Genomic DNA, 20128 nt, shown 5'->3' with positions numbered 1-20128 from the left:
CCGCCAAACCCTAACCAAGGGGGTTATGGATCCGCACCGGGAATGTGGACCGAACCCGCCACGAGAGGTCTCCGTGGAAATTACTTGGCATAGGAGGATGCTTGAGTGCCAGTGGGGGCTTTGGCCGTAAATCCCAATGCCTCCGAGCCCTACACAAGTGTTCTACGTGACTCAAGATGGGATCTCGAGGCCTTGATACTAGTTACAAAGCAGAATCTTGGTAGGATAAACCTTCGGGGTTTGTTACCGGGAGACGGAATGATTTTTTTGCGGAGGTAGAAAGGAACACTTAATTCTCATGTATGGGCGGGAGACAAACATTAATCTAAAGATAAGTTAAGGAAGTGTTTGATCTTGTTTTATATTGTCTTCGTGTCTGTGCCCTAAATTACGTAAAGGAACTTGTGACTAACGGGTTAATTAAGGAAGCTGCTTTTATGTGTTAAACATAACATGGTAGGTAATTAGATAACTAAAACAATCCCCGAGGGAAGCGTGGTGGATGTGACCAATGGGTCTATCCTACGGAAGGGTGGTCTCGGTTAGTTGAGAGTTTTCCTCAAAGAAAATGTTAATGAGAAATGTTAGAAAAAAGTCGATCTATGACCTTAGACAATGTTGGCTAGGAACCCGAACTTCAGGTCGATCCTAGTGGGAATAGCCGGATAAGTTCCGTTGTAAGGTAGACTCAAGAGACCTAAAGGTAATCAACCTAAAGGTTTGGCATTGGTTTTCTTTTACATACATGGGGACTCGAGAAGACATGAGCCATTGGATATCTATTGGATCGGTAAAATTTCTGCCCACTTTTGGATGGGGAGGCTTCCCCGCCCACTTTATATTCTTACCCACTTTCAAAAAGCGCAAGTCGACACTTTGAAGAAGGAAGGGTTGGGCATGTGTTGTGCGTGTAATGTCTCTTATTACTTAGTAATATACACTTTGAACTATTACTTGTCATATTACTGTTTTCTCGTTCAAATCGCAAGTGGGAAACTCGCTCGCCGACGCGATGGAAGCGAAGGACGAAGAGAAGGAAGGGGAGGTTCAATACAATGTTCAGGGGAGGCGAAAGGGCAAGCACGACAAACCCAAGCCATGGGACACCGCGGACATCGATCACTGGAAGGTGGAGCCTTTCCAACCCTCGTGGAATCCAAGCGGGCTTCTCGAAGAGAGCTCCTTCTGCACACTCTTCCCCAAATATCGAGGTTCTCTTTCTCTCTCTCTGTGAACGTGCACCTGCGCGCGGCGCACACACGTGTCTGCACGTCTGACGCTTTACTTTCATCTCAGTTATTTGACACAATCATAAACGAATGTTTTGTCATTGCATTGTCATGATCTTATTGCTCTTTGCACACGGAATTACGTTGCAGTAGATCTTTCAGGGATTCTCGATGGCTTTTTATCACATTGTTTTCTTTGAGAAGTAGGGTTGGAACCGATGTTTCACTTCACCTTGTTGGTGGTCGCAGAAAATTAGTTGCATTGCCATGATATCTCATTGTTCTTTGCTCACGAAATTACATTGCACTAGAACTTTCAGGGATTGCCAATGGGTTTTTTCACATTGGTTTTTCCAAGATGTTTCACATTCCTTTGTTGGTGGTCACAGAAAAATATTTGCAAGAAGTGTGGCCTGCAGTGACAAAAACATTGAAGGAATATGGCATTGATGGCGTTCTCAATCTTGTAAGACTTTCTTGCACTTGAAAAACAAAAGTGGCAGGCTTGTATGTAGTTCATGTGCTTTTTGAAGTCATTTTATGTGCTGCTGTGACTGTTACATCATGTTAAACATGTTTTAGATATATGAACAAGATTGCCAACATGATTTTTTATATATATGGACAAGTAGTTGCAATTTGTTTTGCAAATTACAACTACCCTTACTTGCTGGATGCATAGTTTTAGAGTGCTATGACATGCATAAAAAAGCCTTCTTGATGTTGAGATCCACATGATAGCTTTTCAAGTAGGTCTTTTATAGCCCTTATGCATGGCACCCTTGGGTAGACATTGGTAGGGTTTTCATTGAGAAAGTTCGCATCTCACATGGTCAGCATCTGACACAGTCGCACTAGAATCTAGGACTCTTGGCGGCATGTTGTGAATTTGACTCAAGAAATCAAAAGGTGATAATCTTTCTTATTTGTTCCTAGTAAGAGATCCTTCATGCCATCATTTGGTGTTCCCTTGATTCTAGATAAGAGGCTATTGTAAAGAAATATCCTGACAGAGAAATACAAATAACAATCGTACGACAAAGCATAGACTGATAAAAGAACACAATTAGGGTTAGGGTGACTTAGAGACAATGAACACAATGAATAAATGAAATGAGATGACTACTGAATATACAATGCTCATGCAGTAAACACACTATGCAGTAAATGAATATTGAACCTTGAACTCTTGTATCTCAAGGACCAAGGTAGGGGTAATGAGCTAGAGAGTGTGTCATACTTCGAACGGATCTCGAACCGCAGCAAGGTAGCCTCCGGATATCGAACACTAGCAAACGCAGCCAAGGAAGACTGGATGTGATGCAGATGACAGTGCAAGAGAGAGAAAAACTAAAAACGCAGGTGAGGAGAGAGAAAGACTAAAAATGCAGGTTGCAGGAGAGAAAATAGCAAACACAGGTAGTGGAGAGAGAAAATCTGTTGCGATAGGTTGCGGACTGTCAAATGCAGCTGTGAGGAGAGAGAAAATGACGGCAAGAGTAGACGGGAGAGAAAACTGCAGTGACAGCAGTCAGGAGAGAAAACTGTGTTGGTGGCAATTAGGGCGTGTAAACGCGATAGTATGTTGACGAGGCAGACTGTACGATAGCTGTGCAAGTGGTTAGCAGCAATCGCTTGGTTGGATATAGTAGCAAATGGAAGGTGGAGGGCAGGAAACAAGCATCAGACTGTAGATGATAGAAGGGATAGTTGAGATTGCGATGTCCTCCGCGAGAGGGGTGTGGGCAGCAAGCTAAAAACACTTGAAACTTGCAAAAACGAGATTGAGGGCTGAATGGGGGGCAGCATATTTATTTAAAGAAAGTTTGGGCCCTCCCAAATGGATTTGTGCTTATGCGACACAGTCACTCTCTAGGAACACATTTCTTTTAAATAAACAAGGTTTCTTCATTAATTATGTTTTGGGGCTCTTTCAGTAAAGCTAATGCATTTTTAGCTCAATACCCCTCTCAGGCTCAACAATGGTGCCACGAGAAGGAAGGCTAACTAAGCCCTTTTTCGTTGTATTTTACCCCAAGGCGTCCCACCCTAAAGCAACTTGAGGATTAGACAAAGGGTGCGCGTCGATTGCCTAGTGGCCTACTAAGACTACAGAGGCGATGGTTATGTTATGAAGGGAGCCCAAGTGATTATACCAGAGAGGATAGAGCATCAGAGAAAGGGTGCTCGTCGGTTGCCCAGTGGCCTACCAAGCCCTACAAAGGCGGATGAAATTAGCTATGGACTTTTTTTTTTTTGGAGAGCTTTTTAGATTTGATCGATTTAGCATTAAATGAGGGTTGCAAATCAGTTTTTGTCCTATTGAGTATTCGTGTCCCAATACGAGAGTGAGAAGAGATGGTCAGACCCAAGACCTTCACAAAAAAGCATACTATCCCTACCATTATTGGGTGTCAGTGAAAAAGAAAAATGACTAAGATGCGGGTATAGCAAATATGTGAAGTAAGCAAGACAAGCTAGGGAAAAACTGCCTTGGAGACTGCCATATGCAATGCCACGAATATGGTGGATCTAGAGTCGAACACTCCAAAATCCTGAAAAGGGATAAATGCGCACAAATTCATGTTTATATAAACAGAATGCTAGTGCATGGGGTAATGCAAAGGGAGATGCAAGATATCATGCTCACGTAAAATGCAATGCAACGGTGCCACTTGGACAGTGTCCTCGTAGGGGAATTATTCACTTGCCTAAGCGTCCTTTTACAATTTTATCATCTTGACAGTGCAGGTGAGGTTACAAATGTCCATAATACAATAGAAAAGAATAAATGAATGTCTAAAAAAACTATAAGCATCATCACTGTCACTATCAAGAGAAAAAGCCGCCCCCTCTCAATCTGGAAGGGAAAGCAAGAGGGAAGCACCCTCTCCTTGTCAATCTGAAGTAGGGGAGAGTGTACCCAAGCCGATCCTGGGTATTAGGTATTGAAGAACGGGCCGGTTGACCACTTTGGTCAAGATGTCTGCAAAATTATATGATGAAGGTGCCTAGCTGAACCTGCTCTTTGGAAAAGTGGAAGTGAACTCTCACATGCCGCATCTGTGGGGTGATGATTGGATTGCCAGCAAGGGCAATAGCACTCTGGTTGTCATAGCAGACAATGGTGGGAGAGTCATAAGGAAAATGAAGTGCCACAGTCTCAAGTAGATGGCCTCAGTGGTGCCATCGACCGTAGGAGCCGCCATCGTCTCCTGCTTACGGCTGGACCACGAAATGGGAGCCGTGCCCAAGGTAAAGAGGTAGCCGCCATGGGAATGCTAGGTATCAGGATCTCCTACCCAATCAGAAGTATCCTCGCAAACATAAACTTGAATCATATGTCAGGCCATAAGAATAAGTATATCATAAATAACGCAACACACGAAGACATGCAATCCAATGTGACATCCTAGGTGTTGTAAAATACTGATCGAGTATGCTAACTGAGTAGGTATGTGCATCAAAGGGTTGACGTAGGGTATCCTTCGAGGAGTGGACAGTAGGATCAAGAGGCGTGGCCACTAGCCGCATTTGATCCGAAGTGTGCTGTTCCACGAGTTGAAGTGTGTACTTTTGCTATGACACAAAAATATAGCTCTCATATTGAACTATCTCCATCTCCAAGAAATAAGACAACAAATCAAGGTTTTTGTCATCTCGAAGGTAGCACTAAGCTTGGCCTTAATTTCTGCTATGGTAGTAGAATTTCAGCTTGTGATAAGTAGGTCATGAACGTACAATAGAATATAGCTGACCCTCTCTGCATTAGATCGGATATATAAGTGGTAGAATGATATCTGTGAGTCTGTAAGAACTCGTCCATCATGTGGAACCAAGACCACGACCCTTGCTTCAGCCCATAAAGAGCTTTTTGCAAGTAGAATACCTTATCCCTTGGGTTCCTTAAAGGGAAACTTGGTGGTTGCTCCACATAGACTTCCTCCTCCAAATAACCATTGAGGAAAGGACTCTTGACATCCATCTGATATATTGGCCAACCGTGGTGAGCAGCTAGCGCGAGAAGTAATCGAAAAGATGTCAACCGTGCAATAGGGAAAAAAGTCTCTTCATAATCAATGCCATGCTTCTGATGAAACCCTTGCACTATAAGGCGAGCCTTGTACTTGTCTAAAGTCCCATCAACTTTTAGCTTGATCCTAAAAATCCACTTTGTCTCGATGACTTTCTTGTGGCTCAGATGATCCACCAATGTCCAAGTCTCATTTTGGTCAATACTCTCTAGTTCCTTTTCCATGGCATCTTGCCATTGAGGGTGCTGAAGAGCCTCCTGCCATGTATTTGGCTCAGAATGCGCGATGTAATCAGCTGTAAATAGCGATGCAAATAATGCCTGAGGAGCAAGCCTGGTAGATCTTCTAGGTCTCTTGGGAGTGGAATCCGGTGATAGGATTTTCGAATTCTGCATGGTTTGTTGGTACCAGCAAGGTAACGGGTCTCGTGGAGGGGGACCTAGGAGTTGAAGAATCTACATGAATGTCAAGAGTGGGAAGTAGACCAGACTCAGTAGGCATGATATTCGATGATGTGGAAGGAGGAATCGGATTGGAATCTAGTACAGAGGAGACTGTACAATATCCCTCTCGTAAAAAATGACATCCCTCCGAATGATCATCTTATTTGTTCGAGGAGTGTACAAAAGATAGGCTTTCGCTTTAGAGGAATATCCAACAAAGTTAAGGAGATCAGCTCTGGGAGTGAGCTTTCCTATCTTATCATCAGGTATGTGTAGGTATGACACCCGAAGACTCTGAAATGGAAAATGATAGACCGAGAGTTAAAGAATGCCTCATATGGGGTCTTCTGAGGAAGAGCCGCAGTCGGGCACTGGCTGAGGATGTACACCAAAGTGTTAAGACCTCGACCCAAAGGCTCTCAGGGAGCTCTACTACGAATAGCATAGAGCATGCCATTTCCATGACTGTCCGGTTCCTACGCTCTACAACTCCATTTTAAGAGGGAGAGTTGGTAGAGGTGAGCCGGCGAGAGATGCCATGCTGTTGTAGAAACTTGGAAAACTCGTGGGAGATAAACTCACCACCGCTAGCACTCATGCAACCAACATGATGCCCAGTGTGGTTATGAATCAGCAGCACCCAAGTAGAAAAATATGTGAAAGCATCTGACTTATGCTTGAGGAAGTACACCCACATGTATCTAGAATGATCATTCACTATAAAAAAAAAAGTACAGTGTGCCGTTCAAGGCGGTAGTGGATATCGGCCCACAAAGATCAACATGAATCAATTTAAGAGGTGCCTCAGCACGATGTGTGGACTGTTGAGGGAATGGGGTATGGTGCTGCTTCTTGAGTTGACATGCTTTACAAATATCTCAAGCTAGCTTCAGGCGTGGAAGGCCCTCAACCAGTGCACGGCATGACAACTCATAAAGAGAGTCATAACCAAGATGCCCTAAGCGAAAATGCCAAAGATGCTCATTGTTCGTAGGCTCTCGAGATGTAGCTAATGCTTGGAAGCTATGGAACACGGAGCCCTCGACTGTTGGCTCGATTAGAAAGTGTCATGTGGCATAGGCCATTAGGTTGTGTCTCACCGTGAGCAATCACTAAACTAGTCTGAGAGTCAAGGACCTGGACTGTGGTCAGCCGGCAAAGCTGCTGGAACATATAACAAGTTCATCCCAAGTTGAGGGGCATGGTATACATTGTCCAACGAAGCTAGATTCGGACCCTTGTCAGTGTCAAAATTGATGCAACCTTGAGCCTGAAGCTTGACCGAGGAGTGTTTCCTACGCGGACCCGCTTGACTGCAGGGGCTCGGGTACTGAAGATGTCCTCTATGGGAGTCATGTGATGGGTAGCTTCACTGTCCACAATCCACACAGGAGCTGAAGTGCTCGGCTGTGACAAGTGGGCCTCTGCGGTAACCTCGTCGGGAGGCAACTCATAGATATGAACGAGACTCGCATTTGATGTCTCTACGAAGACGATGTGGGTCTCTGTAGACCAGTCAGACAAGCTCTCTGAAGTTGAGAATGTTGCTGGCTGAGCAGTATAAGTCTGACCTTTAAATTGCCCCTTGCCATTACCCTTGGGCCTACCTTCCTTGCTGGGGGTTGCTCGGAGGGGCAGGGGTCTGAGACTTAGGTTTTGGTGTTGTGCCTTTTGCCTTTGATCGATACTCGTTGTCAAAATGGCCAGCCTTTTGACAATATTGACAATACCTATTCTTTTTAGGTATATTCTGCCACCCGGGTTTGAGTTGTGATTGGGAGTTTCCTTGTGAATCCTCGGATTGATTTTGTTTTTGAGTGGAAGTTTGATTTTGTTTACCCTTCCCTTGTTGCCCCTTCTGAGAATGAGCAACAAGAGCCCTCTCTGAGGTAGTATTCATATGAAATTGATCGAACAACTGTGTATAACGCAACAGTTGACATTCAAATTCATAGAAAGTAGGCATGGTGGGCTTGGAAACTATACATTCCACAAAATTGAAGAATTTCCTAGGGAGTTTGTTTAGAAATAGTGTGACCTGATCGTCGGAGGACTTGGGAGTCCTCGTAGTGGAGAATTCGGCAAGAAGACGCTGATATTAAGTCAACGTAACTTTTAAGTCATCCTGGTCAGAGATTTTGAAATTGTGAAGCTCATGGTCAAGATTTATACGACGAGTCCTATCCTGAGCCGCATAGAGGTCAGTCAAGTGTGTCCATCGCTTTGATGCTAGTTGAAAATGCTAAAGTTTAGAATGAAACTCAAGCAATAAGCCCTGCATTAGCTCGACAATAGTGGAGGCATTCCTAGCTTTCCATGAGCAGATGATCTCATATGGAATAAGTGCGGGATCGGGTTAGGGTTCCAACCCCTGCACAAGATCCAATAGGTTCTATGAGTCAAGAACATGTCTCACCAGATTCGACCAAGTGGTAAAAGTTTGACCCGTTGAAACGAGTCCTGTCATTGAATGCATGATTGGTTGAAGATAAGGTAGAACCATGAGGTGTTGGGAAAGTGGAGTAAGATGGATGGGGAGGGTAAGAGGGTGGTAGTGGAGTTGGCTGATAGAAAGGAGGAAGGGAAAGAGGCAGGTAGGCAGAATTAGGTTGTGAGTGTCCAATGAGTGCCGATTGCGGAGGTACTGGAACATGAATGTTTCCATAAGGTGCCGATGGAGATGGAGGCATTGGGATATGGAAGCCCTGTCCAAAGTTTGGTTGGGGCACAACAGAATGACCAGAAGGTCCACTAGGTAATGCCATGGAGGCAAGCGCTGTGGTACCAACTGATTCATACTTGGGAGAGATTGGGAGGGATACCTAGGCTGCAATGATCCCAAAAGTGTGTGAGAAGAAGGTGGAACACCATTTGGATGAGGAAAGGATGAGGTCCTAAAGGTAGTGCCTATGCTTTCATAACCCCTTGGTGTGATGTGCAGTGCAATATAAGGTGTTTGAAAATGTAAATGGTGTAAATGAAAGTGCAGAAGCGGAAGAATGTGGTGGGATGGGTGGGTTTTGAATTTGTGGTGTAAAAGGTGCAGATGTATTTTGTTCATTTTTACCATTTAATGATTGAAAATGAAATGATGATGATGATGATGCACCATGCAATGTAGAAATAGGAATACCAAATTCATTCTGATTTTGAGAAGTAGACTGAAAAGAAGAAAGGGTAGAAGAAGAAATACCTAGCTTTTTCTTATTATCCCCACGACGTGTGTTAACATACAAGAATTGGTCCTCAGGATAACCTTTTCCGTAGTCAATGGATTGTACTTTATCTTCCTCATGATTTCTACTAGTATGTTGCAAAGCAGAAGAAGTAAAAGAAGAAGGAACAAAATACGAATCTAAAGTACCTTCCACCGGAGTGGACAGAAGAGGATGAAAGAATGGAACATACTTTGGATCTCTTTGTCCAATAGGGGGCCCGTCCTTGATGGAGGTCTCGACGGCCCTACAATATCATCAGATTTATGCGCGACATCTAAAGAGAGAAATTCATGTAAACCTTCATTGAGTAGCTTCTCTTGAAGGGCAATCCTTCGATTGAGCTTCTCAATCTTCTTTCACCTAAAAGCCATGATCATATGATATTCTTCAGTGGACAATTTGTATAGCTTTTCTTCTGTGTTGTCAGAAGTGTCTTCCATCATGTCGGAACTTTGTGGAGCAAGCTGATCTGCCCACACTTGCTTGGTTCTCGGCATAGTTAGTTCTGGAGACTGAAGCGGTGTTGTGTTCGAAGTCATTTGAACCTACTGTTGTTCTTTCTTCTGCAAATATCTTTTAGATCAAAGGCCTAGGTTTCTTAGAGAGTACCAGGCTTTGATACCATGTAAAGAAATACCCTAACACAGAAGTACAAATAACAATCGTACGACAAAGCATAGATTGATAAAAGAACACAGTTAGGGTTAGGGTGACTTAGAGACAATGAACACATTGAATAAATGAAATGATATGACTACTGAATATACAATGCTCATGCAGTAAACACACTATGGAGTATATTGAACCTCGAACTCTTGTATCTCAGGGATTAGGGCAGGGGTAATGAGTTGGAGATTGTGTCGTACTCCGAACGGATCCCAAATCGCAGCAAGGCAGCCTCCGGATGTCGAACACGAATAAACGCAGCAAGGAAGGCTGGATTTGATGTAGACGACAATGCAGGAGAGAGAAAAATGCAAGTGAGGAGAGAGACTAAAAATGCAGGCTGCAGGAGAGAGAAAACAGCAAACGCAGGCAGTGGAGAGAGAAAATCTGCTGCAACGGGTTGAGGATTGTCAAATGCAGCTGTGAGGGAGAGAAAATGATGGCGATAGCAGACAGGAGAGAGAAAAATTGCAGCTACAGCAGTCAGGAGAGAGAAAACTGTTTTGGTGGCAAATGCAGCAGTATGCTGATGTGGCAGGCTGTACGACAGCTGTGCAGGTGGTCAGTAGCAGTTGTCTAGTTGGAAACAGCAGCAAATGGGAGGTGGAGGACTGGAAATAGGCACCGGACTGTAGATGACAGAAGGGACAGTTGAGATCGCAATGTCCTCTGAGAGAGGGGTGTGGGCAGCAAGCTGAAAACACCTGAAACTTGTAAAAACGAGATTGAGGGCTGAATGGAGGGCAGCATACTTATTTTTAGAAAGTTTGGGCCCTCCCAAGTGGGTTTGTGCTTATGGGACACAGACACTCTACAAGGTCTCTTCATTAATTAAGCATGTTTTGGGGCTGTTTTAGTAAAGCTAATGCATTTTTAGCTTAACAGCTATTTCATAGCAAGCTAAGATTTTAGTAATATCCAGGGTATGTGCCTACTCATTAATTCAAAATCCACAACCCCCGCCCCCCTCCCTCGCCCCCTACACACACCCACACACGCACGTATGCATGCACCATAGTTCCTAGGAATAGTTACAAGGAATGGGGAGTGGGACCCCTTGGAATGGGGGGGAATGCTTGAGAGTCAGGGAATGGAAACGGCACGTGCGCATACACATATACACATATACATATATGTAAAGAAAATTTAGTCAACACTTGGAATCTAGAGATATAAAGAAATTGGAAATACATAGAAATGCCCTTAGTAATTTAATCGCAAAATCATTGATTAGCCATATTGCATGTACACATGATTTATAAATTAGCTAGTGCATAAGTCCAAAAGATGTGCATTGTAAAGCCACAATATGTGCACCGAAGATGCGAGTTACAAGAGCTTCTAGTTGAGGTCAAGTCAATACTTAAAAGTTCCAAGAGCCTAATTGTTCTCATTCATGGAAGATTGCTCCTATGGGCTTGAATGCTCATCCTGTTCAATAACATCCTTGTCGTCACCATCACCACCTTCATCATCATTATCATCTTTTTTTGACCATGCAAAAGAATTAGCCTTTGCAATTGATGTACGTGCTAGCAAGCAAAGATTCAAGCTCACATAAACTAGGTTATTTGTCTTAATTGCACCAAGATGATTTATTTTCTTTAAGTGAATATGATTGAATGAACTCCATAGTTGCTCTAAACAAAAAGAGTGAAATGTTTGGCTAAGAATACGAATAGCCAAACTCTTAGCTTTGGAGCTTCTACCCATAATTTTTTCATCATAAAGCAATTGTAACATTTGTCATGTCCTCTAGTGCATCTTTTGTACCAAACATCCCTAAATTCTAATGTTTGCCGATACACAGAGAGCTGGTTTTTAATTTTGTGTTGCATCTCATGGCTATGATAGAGCCTTGCAAGCAATATATTCGAAGCCTTGACCATGTTGAGGTCTCTTTCTTGCATCTTTCCTTGAAACTCAAGATCAAGCACATATGTTTTATAACATGCATAGGAAGTCATACTCATTCCATCTGCGGATGTGTAACTCCGTAATTTGCTTATACTTGTTAGTATTTAGCTCCTAACTCTCCAACTTCTCAATCATGTGATTTATACCTTCATAGATCTTTCTAGTGCATGGATCCTTACCATCTACAAGCCTTAATATATACATGATAGGATTAACCATTTGATTGGTACGATTCACATCATCCCAAAACTCTCTATCAGAGTTATATGCATTACATAAAATAGCTGTAGTAGTGGCAGCCTTAGTTCAATTTTCATACTCATTACTAGCGAATAGCTCTCTAATTGCACCTTTGCAATAGTGTAATTGACCAAGCATAAGAAAATTATATTGAGAAGATCTTTATCACTTCTTTTGCGAAACTCAGCATGTAAGTATTGATGATTATATATAAATGTGACAATCTTGTTGCCTTTTGCAACAAGGGATGCAATCCAAGGTAAGTTTCCAACATCCTTCAATAAGTTATTTAAGCAATGTGCCATGTATGGATTGAAGGTGATACATGGGCACATTGTCATTAAAATATTCTTGTTGTTTTATTTATAGGTTTATCGTCAACCATAAATTACACTACATTTTTTACCCCAACAGCTTGCATTGCCTCGGACCACTTGGATGCCAATATATCTACAGTCTTTCTAGTCTTTCAAGCATCGTGACTAGCAATAAAGTATACATTGCTATAAGAATATGTAATGCCATCATGCATGGATCTATGGTGTGTATCACTCCATTAATCTGCTATCAATGTTACTCCTATTTCTTGCCCATTGATTGGGAATATTTGTTGTCGCAATCTCTATGGCTTCTTTCTTCTTTTGAAGCAATGTAGTCTTGATGGTTTCTAATGAAGGGGGTCTATATATGGGCCCATACTTTGCAAATTTTGTTATTATATTTAGGAAATATGTTAATTTGGCTGATTTGAATGCAATATGGTCATGGCAGAAGAAGCATGTCACTGTTACATTTGTTTTCTATTTTTTCCTTGGTACCCATGAACCATGCAATGAACTTTGTCTAATGCAATGACTTGTTGCCATTGATAGCCCATATAAATTGGTACTTTACACTGTGTCATTTACTTACTCTCATAAATCATTGAATAACTCATTCCATAAGCGCACTAAAATCCTATAACATTGAAGAACTTGCTTGTTTTTACACTTTAAACCCTCAGTGACTCGACATCCACCCCTTCTAAACGTGCACACTTTTTGGTACAATGGTCACATTTGGACAGACACCATACATGTCTCTTATGGAGTTGTTGGCTGCCCGCATTCTCCATCCATAGTCGACATCTACAAGTCATCTTCCGTTCTCATAAATACTTCTCACCATGATATTTATCTTTGAGCCATGGTCTATCAGTGCAACACATGGAATTTCTAGCTCTCCAATCTTTACTATAGACTTTGTGGTAGCATGGGCCCAATGGTTCTTGAAATAATGATTGCGGGGTATCACCCATGAAGCTAGTTCATCCTCTGTATACTACATAAGCCATACATCTCTTGTATTTTTATTGCATATCATAGTCTTCTCTTCAACACTATTCACTTTAGCATTGTCTACAATAAGCTCTTTTGCTTCTTCACAAGCAACTTCTGCATTTGCATCATCTTTAAAAACCGATTGTATGCACTGTAAACCTGTTTCTTCTTTACTTTGTATCATAGCTTGAGTTGACTCACCCACAAATTGTCTTTTTCTTTTTATAATGCTATAATTTCTTCATGGAACTTTCATTTTGCTATTCCAAGTCACCCAATGTAAGCTCGACTTTGTTGTTTAGAATCCTCTCTTACGAAACCTTTTTAAGATTTGTAGCTGTCTCTATGTTAGAGAGCAACTTATATCCTGGTTGCTTTTCCTTTGGCTTTTCTTGTTTCTTTTCTTTCTGCTCTTTCTTCTTCTGTATATCTTCAATATTCTAGTTTGGACCAAGTCTAGCAAGAGGCGCCTCTTTCGCCACCTCCTCTTTTGAGATCCCTGGGTTCCTGTCATCTATGCTTCAATTCATATGACTTCTTCAGGAGATATGTTGCAGGATCTTCGTCCATTAGAGGGTATAGTTACATTTGGTGACATTTGTTCGATGCCTATAAGTGGTGTTGGTACTTTGCTACTATTGCTTGATCTTCCATTAAACTCTGTTTCAAAAGTTCCACGTGTTAGATTTGGGCTTTTCACTCCTCTCAATTCATGGCCTTATTAGACTTTCAGCAGGCCATATTTATTGTGAATGATTCTTTAAGAGCCACTTTTAGGGATAGGTTGTAGACATCGACGGACTTCATCTACCTTGACACTTCTTTTGCGATCCTTGGATCCATTTCATCTTTTTTGGTCTTCAGCCATATTTAGGATCTGAGAGGGGGTGTTAGGAGTCATGTGTTTCTTGCATAGTCATCTCTTGCTTGTGAGCCTTAGTTTGAGTTAAACAAGGACATTAGGAGCTCTGATACTCGGTCTTCATGTGTTTTGATGTAGCAAGCAGCCTAAACTCGCAAGATTTTGGACTTTGCCTAGGAGACAAGTGACGGATGTGGTACACTAGTTTAGACAATGCTGAACACAATGACTTTAACACCCTCAGAGTTTCTTCATCAAGAGGTTCTCTAAGGTGGGATACTCTGACAACCTCATAGTTAGATTGATGAATATTAAGTAGAAGGACAAGGAGGATATTCGAGACTATGTCACCTAGGTATTGAGTCTTTTCAAGAGAATCCTAGTCATAAGGAGATCTAGCAAACGAGTGGTCTCCACTGTGTTCATAAGTGGAATCCAGCATGAAGAGCGTTACAAGGCCTTGGTGAGCAACTCAACCTTGCAAAGGGTTGTGCTAGCTAGGGTGTTTGAAGAAGCCATATGAGTGGATGATCCTCTCAAAGAGAGGAGCTCAAGATCCACAACCCAAGACATCACTACCCTTGGAGCCCAAAAGAACTCTGATCGCTAGTGACAAAGGAAATAATGTTGATCAGAGCTAGGAGTTGGCAGATGTGAAGCTAGAGCATGCTAAGCTGTAGGAGATGATGAGAAGACCTACGCGGTCACATGTCCAATGCGTGTATTGTGGTGAAAACCACCTTTCTGCTGAGTGTGAGGATCCAAGGTCTTGACTTTGCACCAATTGCAGTAGGTTTAGCCATGATGTCATGCACTGTAGATTGCTGCGGTAGAGCATGCATTTCTTTTTTGGTTAGTTTTAGGTGTGTTCATAGTGATTGGGCTATTTATCTAGCCTACTGCACTTTTTTTTTTCAGTGGTTGGAGGGTTTGTTCACACTTGGTAGGAGGCAATCAACATTTCTTGGTGGTGCTTACATTATATTTTATTCCAAAATATGCAATTGGCTAGCATTTTGGCCATTTTATGGCAATAGTTGGCCAGCGTTGTTATTTTTGGCTATTTATGGCTGCTCCCTAGTTGGTTGGTCATTCATCTTTTTGTAGATCTTGAGCACACTCCAGCATTCAGGACACTCCTTTGTCTTTTAGTGTTGCCTTGTGTCATCAGCTTGATCCGGTGCCCTCATTGACATCTTGGGTTGCATGCAAGGATTGATCAATCCACCTTTGTATTCGGCTTTCATTCATAGTTTAGTGCAGATTTATCACTTCCATTATCTTCTTTCATTGCAAATTTTCTATTCCCTTCTCTCTCTGTGTTCGTGTTCTTTTCTGTTGTGCACTCTCACATATGTTGACCTTGAAGAAGCCAACGACTGCTGAATGCTGCAACTGTAGTTGTTTGATGTGTCAGATGTAACAAGCATGAGGAGTAGGAGGGTCATAGACAATAGACAATGGTTGGAAATTGATGTGTATAGGCTAGAAACTGTCATCGATTGGCAAATGCAAGTTTGGATGGTTTCAAATCGGTTATCAAGGTATGACGAAAGCTGGTCACTACCATGAACTAAGGTATCTACCAATGAGGGGTGTAGATAGGAGTAGAGAAGTGGGCGCTAGAGAACATGAAAATATGAGATCAGCTGAGTGGACAAACTGCCTCCTATTTATAGATGAGTGGATCCTCCCAAATTAGGGTTTGGCTTATGGGAGAAAGAGTTTGTAGGAAAGTTTGGTAATTTAATGAAAACTTTGATAATGAACATGTTTTGGGGTTGTTCTAAAGAGCTAATTAGTTTATCATGCATTTTTTGGCTCAATACAACTCACTTGTGAGTTGGCTTGGCTATGATGATTATTTTATCAACTAATTTTGTTGGGGATTGAATGATGATGCGGTGGATCTCATGTTGACCATGGCAAAAGTTCATGCATTAAGTGACGTTATTTCTCAAGCAATAGCATGCAACCATGGACTATTTGAGAGATGCCAAGAAAAGTTGAATGGCCCCTCATTAAGTTAGAGGCCATGATAACAATAACAGATAAAATTATCCAAGGGAAGCACGATGTCTTGAGGACATGTATTTTCGCAAGCCTCACTTAACATGTGGATTAATTTTTGGTCACATGTTTAAGTAAATGTTGCACATTTGAGGTGTAATTGAGGTTAGTGCAAATTAATGAGCTTGGGTTCCAAGGGAATCAACAGATATCAAAGGCAAAAGTTGTAGCTAGTTATGTGGTATAGATACTAGGTGGTATTTGGTATTACTTATTGGCCTAAGTAATTTATTTGGCCATAAGTGTCAGTTGGTGACACTAGAGATATGGCATTTAATGGTATGTAATGTCGATTTGATGGTTAAAAATGGCATAGGGACACTCTGGAGATGAAATGGCAAATCCAATTCAATTACTGGCTAGTTAGATTATCTTTTTGGGCACTGAAATAATTGTTATATTACTTTTCAGTAAAATTTAGACTGAAAATTAATATAATAATGTGGACAATGTTGGGAATTCATTTGGAAAGGTTGCAACTTGTTAAATTTTTCAAAGGGAGGTTGGGAAAAACGTGGGGAAGGTTGGAAGAGCAAAAAGAAAGGCTTAGAGAGAGAGAGAGAGAGAGAGAGAGAGAGAGAGAGAGAGAGAGAGAGAGTTTACGAAAAAAAAAGAGAGAGAGAGAGAGAGAGGATAATTCATTTTTGCTGGAAAACACATCGTGAGGAGCTGGAGCAGTTGTCATGAGCTGAGTTTTAGCCATTATTAGCAAGCGTTTGCAAGTTTGGAGCAACTGATAGTTGCATGATATTCTAGGCAATTGGGCGATTGCGACAAGCTTAAGGCGTCAGCAGATTTTGGGTTCTCCACGTTAGACGACAACATTTATTGTTGTTGGGTTAGGGTAGCAATTGCATTTGATTGGTTTTTGAGTCATTTCTCATGACAAAACTTTGGATTTTCTCTCTCCTAAGCACTCTCTCATTCACTAACCATTTCATAGCCTTGTTTCAAAGATATTAGTTATTTGGATTCTTGGAGGCTGAGGAATTATAGTTTTCTCCTCTGCAAACCCTAATTCATAGTAGAAATTAGGGTTAAGTAGTTGCCTTGGGAAGCATGCCAGACATTGAAGACTCCAAGACTTGAATCATTCAAGGTTGAAGGTGATTTTCAGTTGAAATCATGTGGAGGACCAGCCAACCATAAAATTTGGGCCGTTTCAAATTTCTGGAAGTGGGTGAAGGCTAATCGATTTCCCGAATCAAGGGGGAAATCAAATTGAAGACTTGCTGGTCATTTTGGACAATAAGGGGAGGTTGGATTGTGAAGGGTTTGGGAGAACCCCATTATAAATTAACTTCTACTTCAATAAAGCTAAAGAAACACCAAAACAAGTGCCAATTTTGGGGCCAATCGGGTGCCCATTGTCATGAGGACATGTACTTTTGCAAGCCTCACTTAACATGTAGATTAATTTTTAAATCACATGTTTAAGGAAATGGTGCACATGTGAGGTGCAACTGAGGTTAGTGCAAATTAATGAACTTGGGATCCAAGGGAATTAATGGATGTCAAAGGCAAAAGTTGCAGTTAGTTATGTTCCATAGATAGTAGGTGGTATCTGGTGCTAATTATTGGCCTAAGTCATTTTTTGGCCATAAGTGTTATTGGCGACATTAGAGACGTGGCGTTTGATGGTAGTTAATGCCAATTTGATAGTCAGAAATGGCACATGGACACTCGGAAGATGAAGTGGTCTAGCCAATTTTATTATTGGTTGGTCAAGCTATTTTTTAGGCATAAAAATAATTAGTATATTAATTTTTAATAATTTTAGTATAATATAATAATGTAGATAATGCTGGAAATTCATTTGGAAAGGTTGCCACTTGTTAGACTTTCCAAATGGAGGTTGGGAAAAACATGCGGAAGCTTGGGAGAGCAAAAATGAAGGCTTAAAGAGAGATAGGATCATTCATTTTTACCTGGAACACATTGTGAGGAGTTGGAGCAACCATCATGAGTTGAGTTTTAGCCATTACTAGCAAGCGTTTGTAGTTTTGAAGCAGTCGACAACTGCATGAGATCCTAGGTAGTTGGGCGACAACCCTAGGTTGAAGGCATCAACAGATTTTGGGTCTCCAGTTGTAGGCAATAGCATTTATTGCTGTTGGGTCAGGGTAGCAGCTGCATCTGATTGATTTTCAGTCATTTTTGGCAACAAAACTATGAATTTTCTCTCTCCTCAACATTCTCTCTCATTCCTTGCCATTTCACAGCCTTGCTTCGAAGATCTCAGCATTTGGACCCTTGGAGATTAAGGAATTTCAGTTTTCTTTGCTGTAATCTGTAAAATAGGGTTTAACAGCTGCCTTGGGAAGTGTGCTAGACATTGAAGACTCCAAGACTTGAATAATTTAGGGCTGAAGGTGAAGGACTAGCCAACCATCAATTTTAGGGCATTTTCACTTTTCTCAAAGTGGGTAAAGGCTAAATTTTTATCCAAATTAAGGGGCAAATCGGATTGAAAACTTGTTGGTCACTTTGGATAGCAAGGGGAGTTTGGATTGGGAGAATCCCATTGTAAATCAACTTCTACTTTAATAAAGCTAAAGAAATACCAAAAGGGGTGCCAGTTTTGGGGCCAACCGGGTGTCCGTTGTCCAAAGATTAGTAGATAAATTTGTATTTTCAGTTTTGCAATAAATACTTGGTGTTGTAATTAAGTTGTAATCAGGGAATTACCAAGGTTGGTTTCATGGTTTCATTGCCGGGATACCATCAAATCCTTTGAATTGGTGGACCCGTGGCACTTGATTGCAACTTGGGCTCATTGCAATCTTGCTGAAATTGTTATCGGTAGTGAATTACAGCAAGCATATCTTCACACCGTGATACGGGATCAAGTGGAGAGGATGCATCACTCCTTGGTCATTCACATGGTGGAGGGGGAAATTCAATGATTGATGTTGGAAAGGGTTCTCGGCAAGGACAGCAAGCTGAAAACATGGGAAATGACCTAAATGTTGGCACTTCTATGCATCAAGAGGCTGATGACCAGCAAGAGGCCAAAGAATTTGATGATAGCTTTAAGGATTGGATGCGAATAGCAGTAAAACTCTTTGCTGAATTGACAAAGGATCCCCAATTTACTTGATTCTTAAACTCTCCAAGGAAGAATAGCAAAGGCAAAGAGAAGAAGTCCTCTTCTAAAGCTTCAGGACAGTCAAAAGAACTGAAGGAGATGCCTAAACCTTCTTTGGAAGAGCCCAAAAAGCTTGATGAGCACAAATAGTTGGTACCCATGGGACAATAAGTGCAAATGCATGGCTAACTTGGTAGTGCTAATCAATGGGAGTATGGACAGCAAGGTATTTATGCAAATGTAAGCATGGGGCAGCAAGGATACTTTGGTGGAGGTACCATTTTTCATGCTATGGTTGGACAGGCATCGCCTACGGGAATGCATAGCTCATAGCACCCAATGTATCTAGGTAATTCAAGAGGAATGCATAATTGCAAGTATGGTAGCATAAGCATGATGCCTAGGGTATAAAGTGGGCCATATGAACATGTATTTGGATTTTGCACCCTTGGGACTATTGGAGCACAAGGATTCGGTGCTGGTCATGCAAGTGCATTTGATAGTTTGGTTTTCATGTAAATACAGTAAATGCATCCTTTTGCAGCAGCCTATATATGATAATTTGATACCCATAGGACTGCCAAAGGACTATGATGAAGGTGGCAAAAGTGTGGAGTTTGAGCCTTTTAGAGTGGTGCACAAGATAGGCTGGTTCTTCACCTTTTGCATCTCCGGTCTTGTTAGTGAGGAAGAAAGATGGATCCTTTAGGATGTGTAATGACTACAAGAATCTAAATAAGATCACGGTGAAAAACAGGTATCTAATACCCAAAGTTGATGATTTGCTTGATGAGTTCAAGGAGGCTTTCTTTGCTCTCTATAACTATGAGCTCTCATTCTTAAACTAAGGAATAATCAAAGAGTCTAAAATATGAGATGGAACTGACCTCGGTGAAAACTCTTAATCAACAAACATGGATGTCGTAGTCCTTGTATCAGATTTTACCTAGGTCTTTTGGCTGAGGTGTTCTCCAATTCTATTTTCTCGGAGAAAAAATTGAGCAAAGAATTCAACATACCTATTGAATACAAACGAAAAACA

At 41.5% G+C, this 20128-nt stretch overlaps 1 protein-coding gene across 1 annotated transcript in view; it reads left to right on the top strand.

Annotated features, from left to right (window-relative positions):
- Positions 1–916: 916 nt before the first annotated feature.
- The window catches only part of LOC148025628 (RNA-binding KH domain-containing protein), a 34778-nt gene continuing 15566 nt past the window's right edge, over positions 917–20128 (top strand). The window contains exons 1-2 of the mRNA XM_087692841.1: positions 917–1211; positions 1619–1695. Of these exons, the coding sequence (XP_087548967.1) occupies positions 1013–1211; positions 1619–1695 (276 nt within the window). The 5' untranslated portion in view covers positions 917–1012. The remainder of the gene's footprint in view (positions 1212–1618; positions 1696–20128) is intronic.

The sequence above is a fragment of the Lygodium microphyllum genome, chromosome 14 (assembly GCF_053477565.2).
Source record: "Lygodium microphyllum isolate KBCC chromosome 14, Lygodium_microphyllum_v1.1.10, whole genome shotgun sequence".
Classification (NCBI taxonomy): domain Eukaryota; kingdom Viridiplantae; phylum Streptophyta; class Polypodiopsida; order Schizaeales; family Lygodiaceae; genus Lygodium; species Lygodium microphyllum.
The sequence above is the reverse complement of the archived record's forward strand: the minus strand, read 5'-3'. Positions and strand labels throughout refer to the sequence as shown.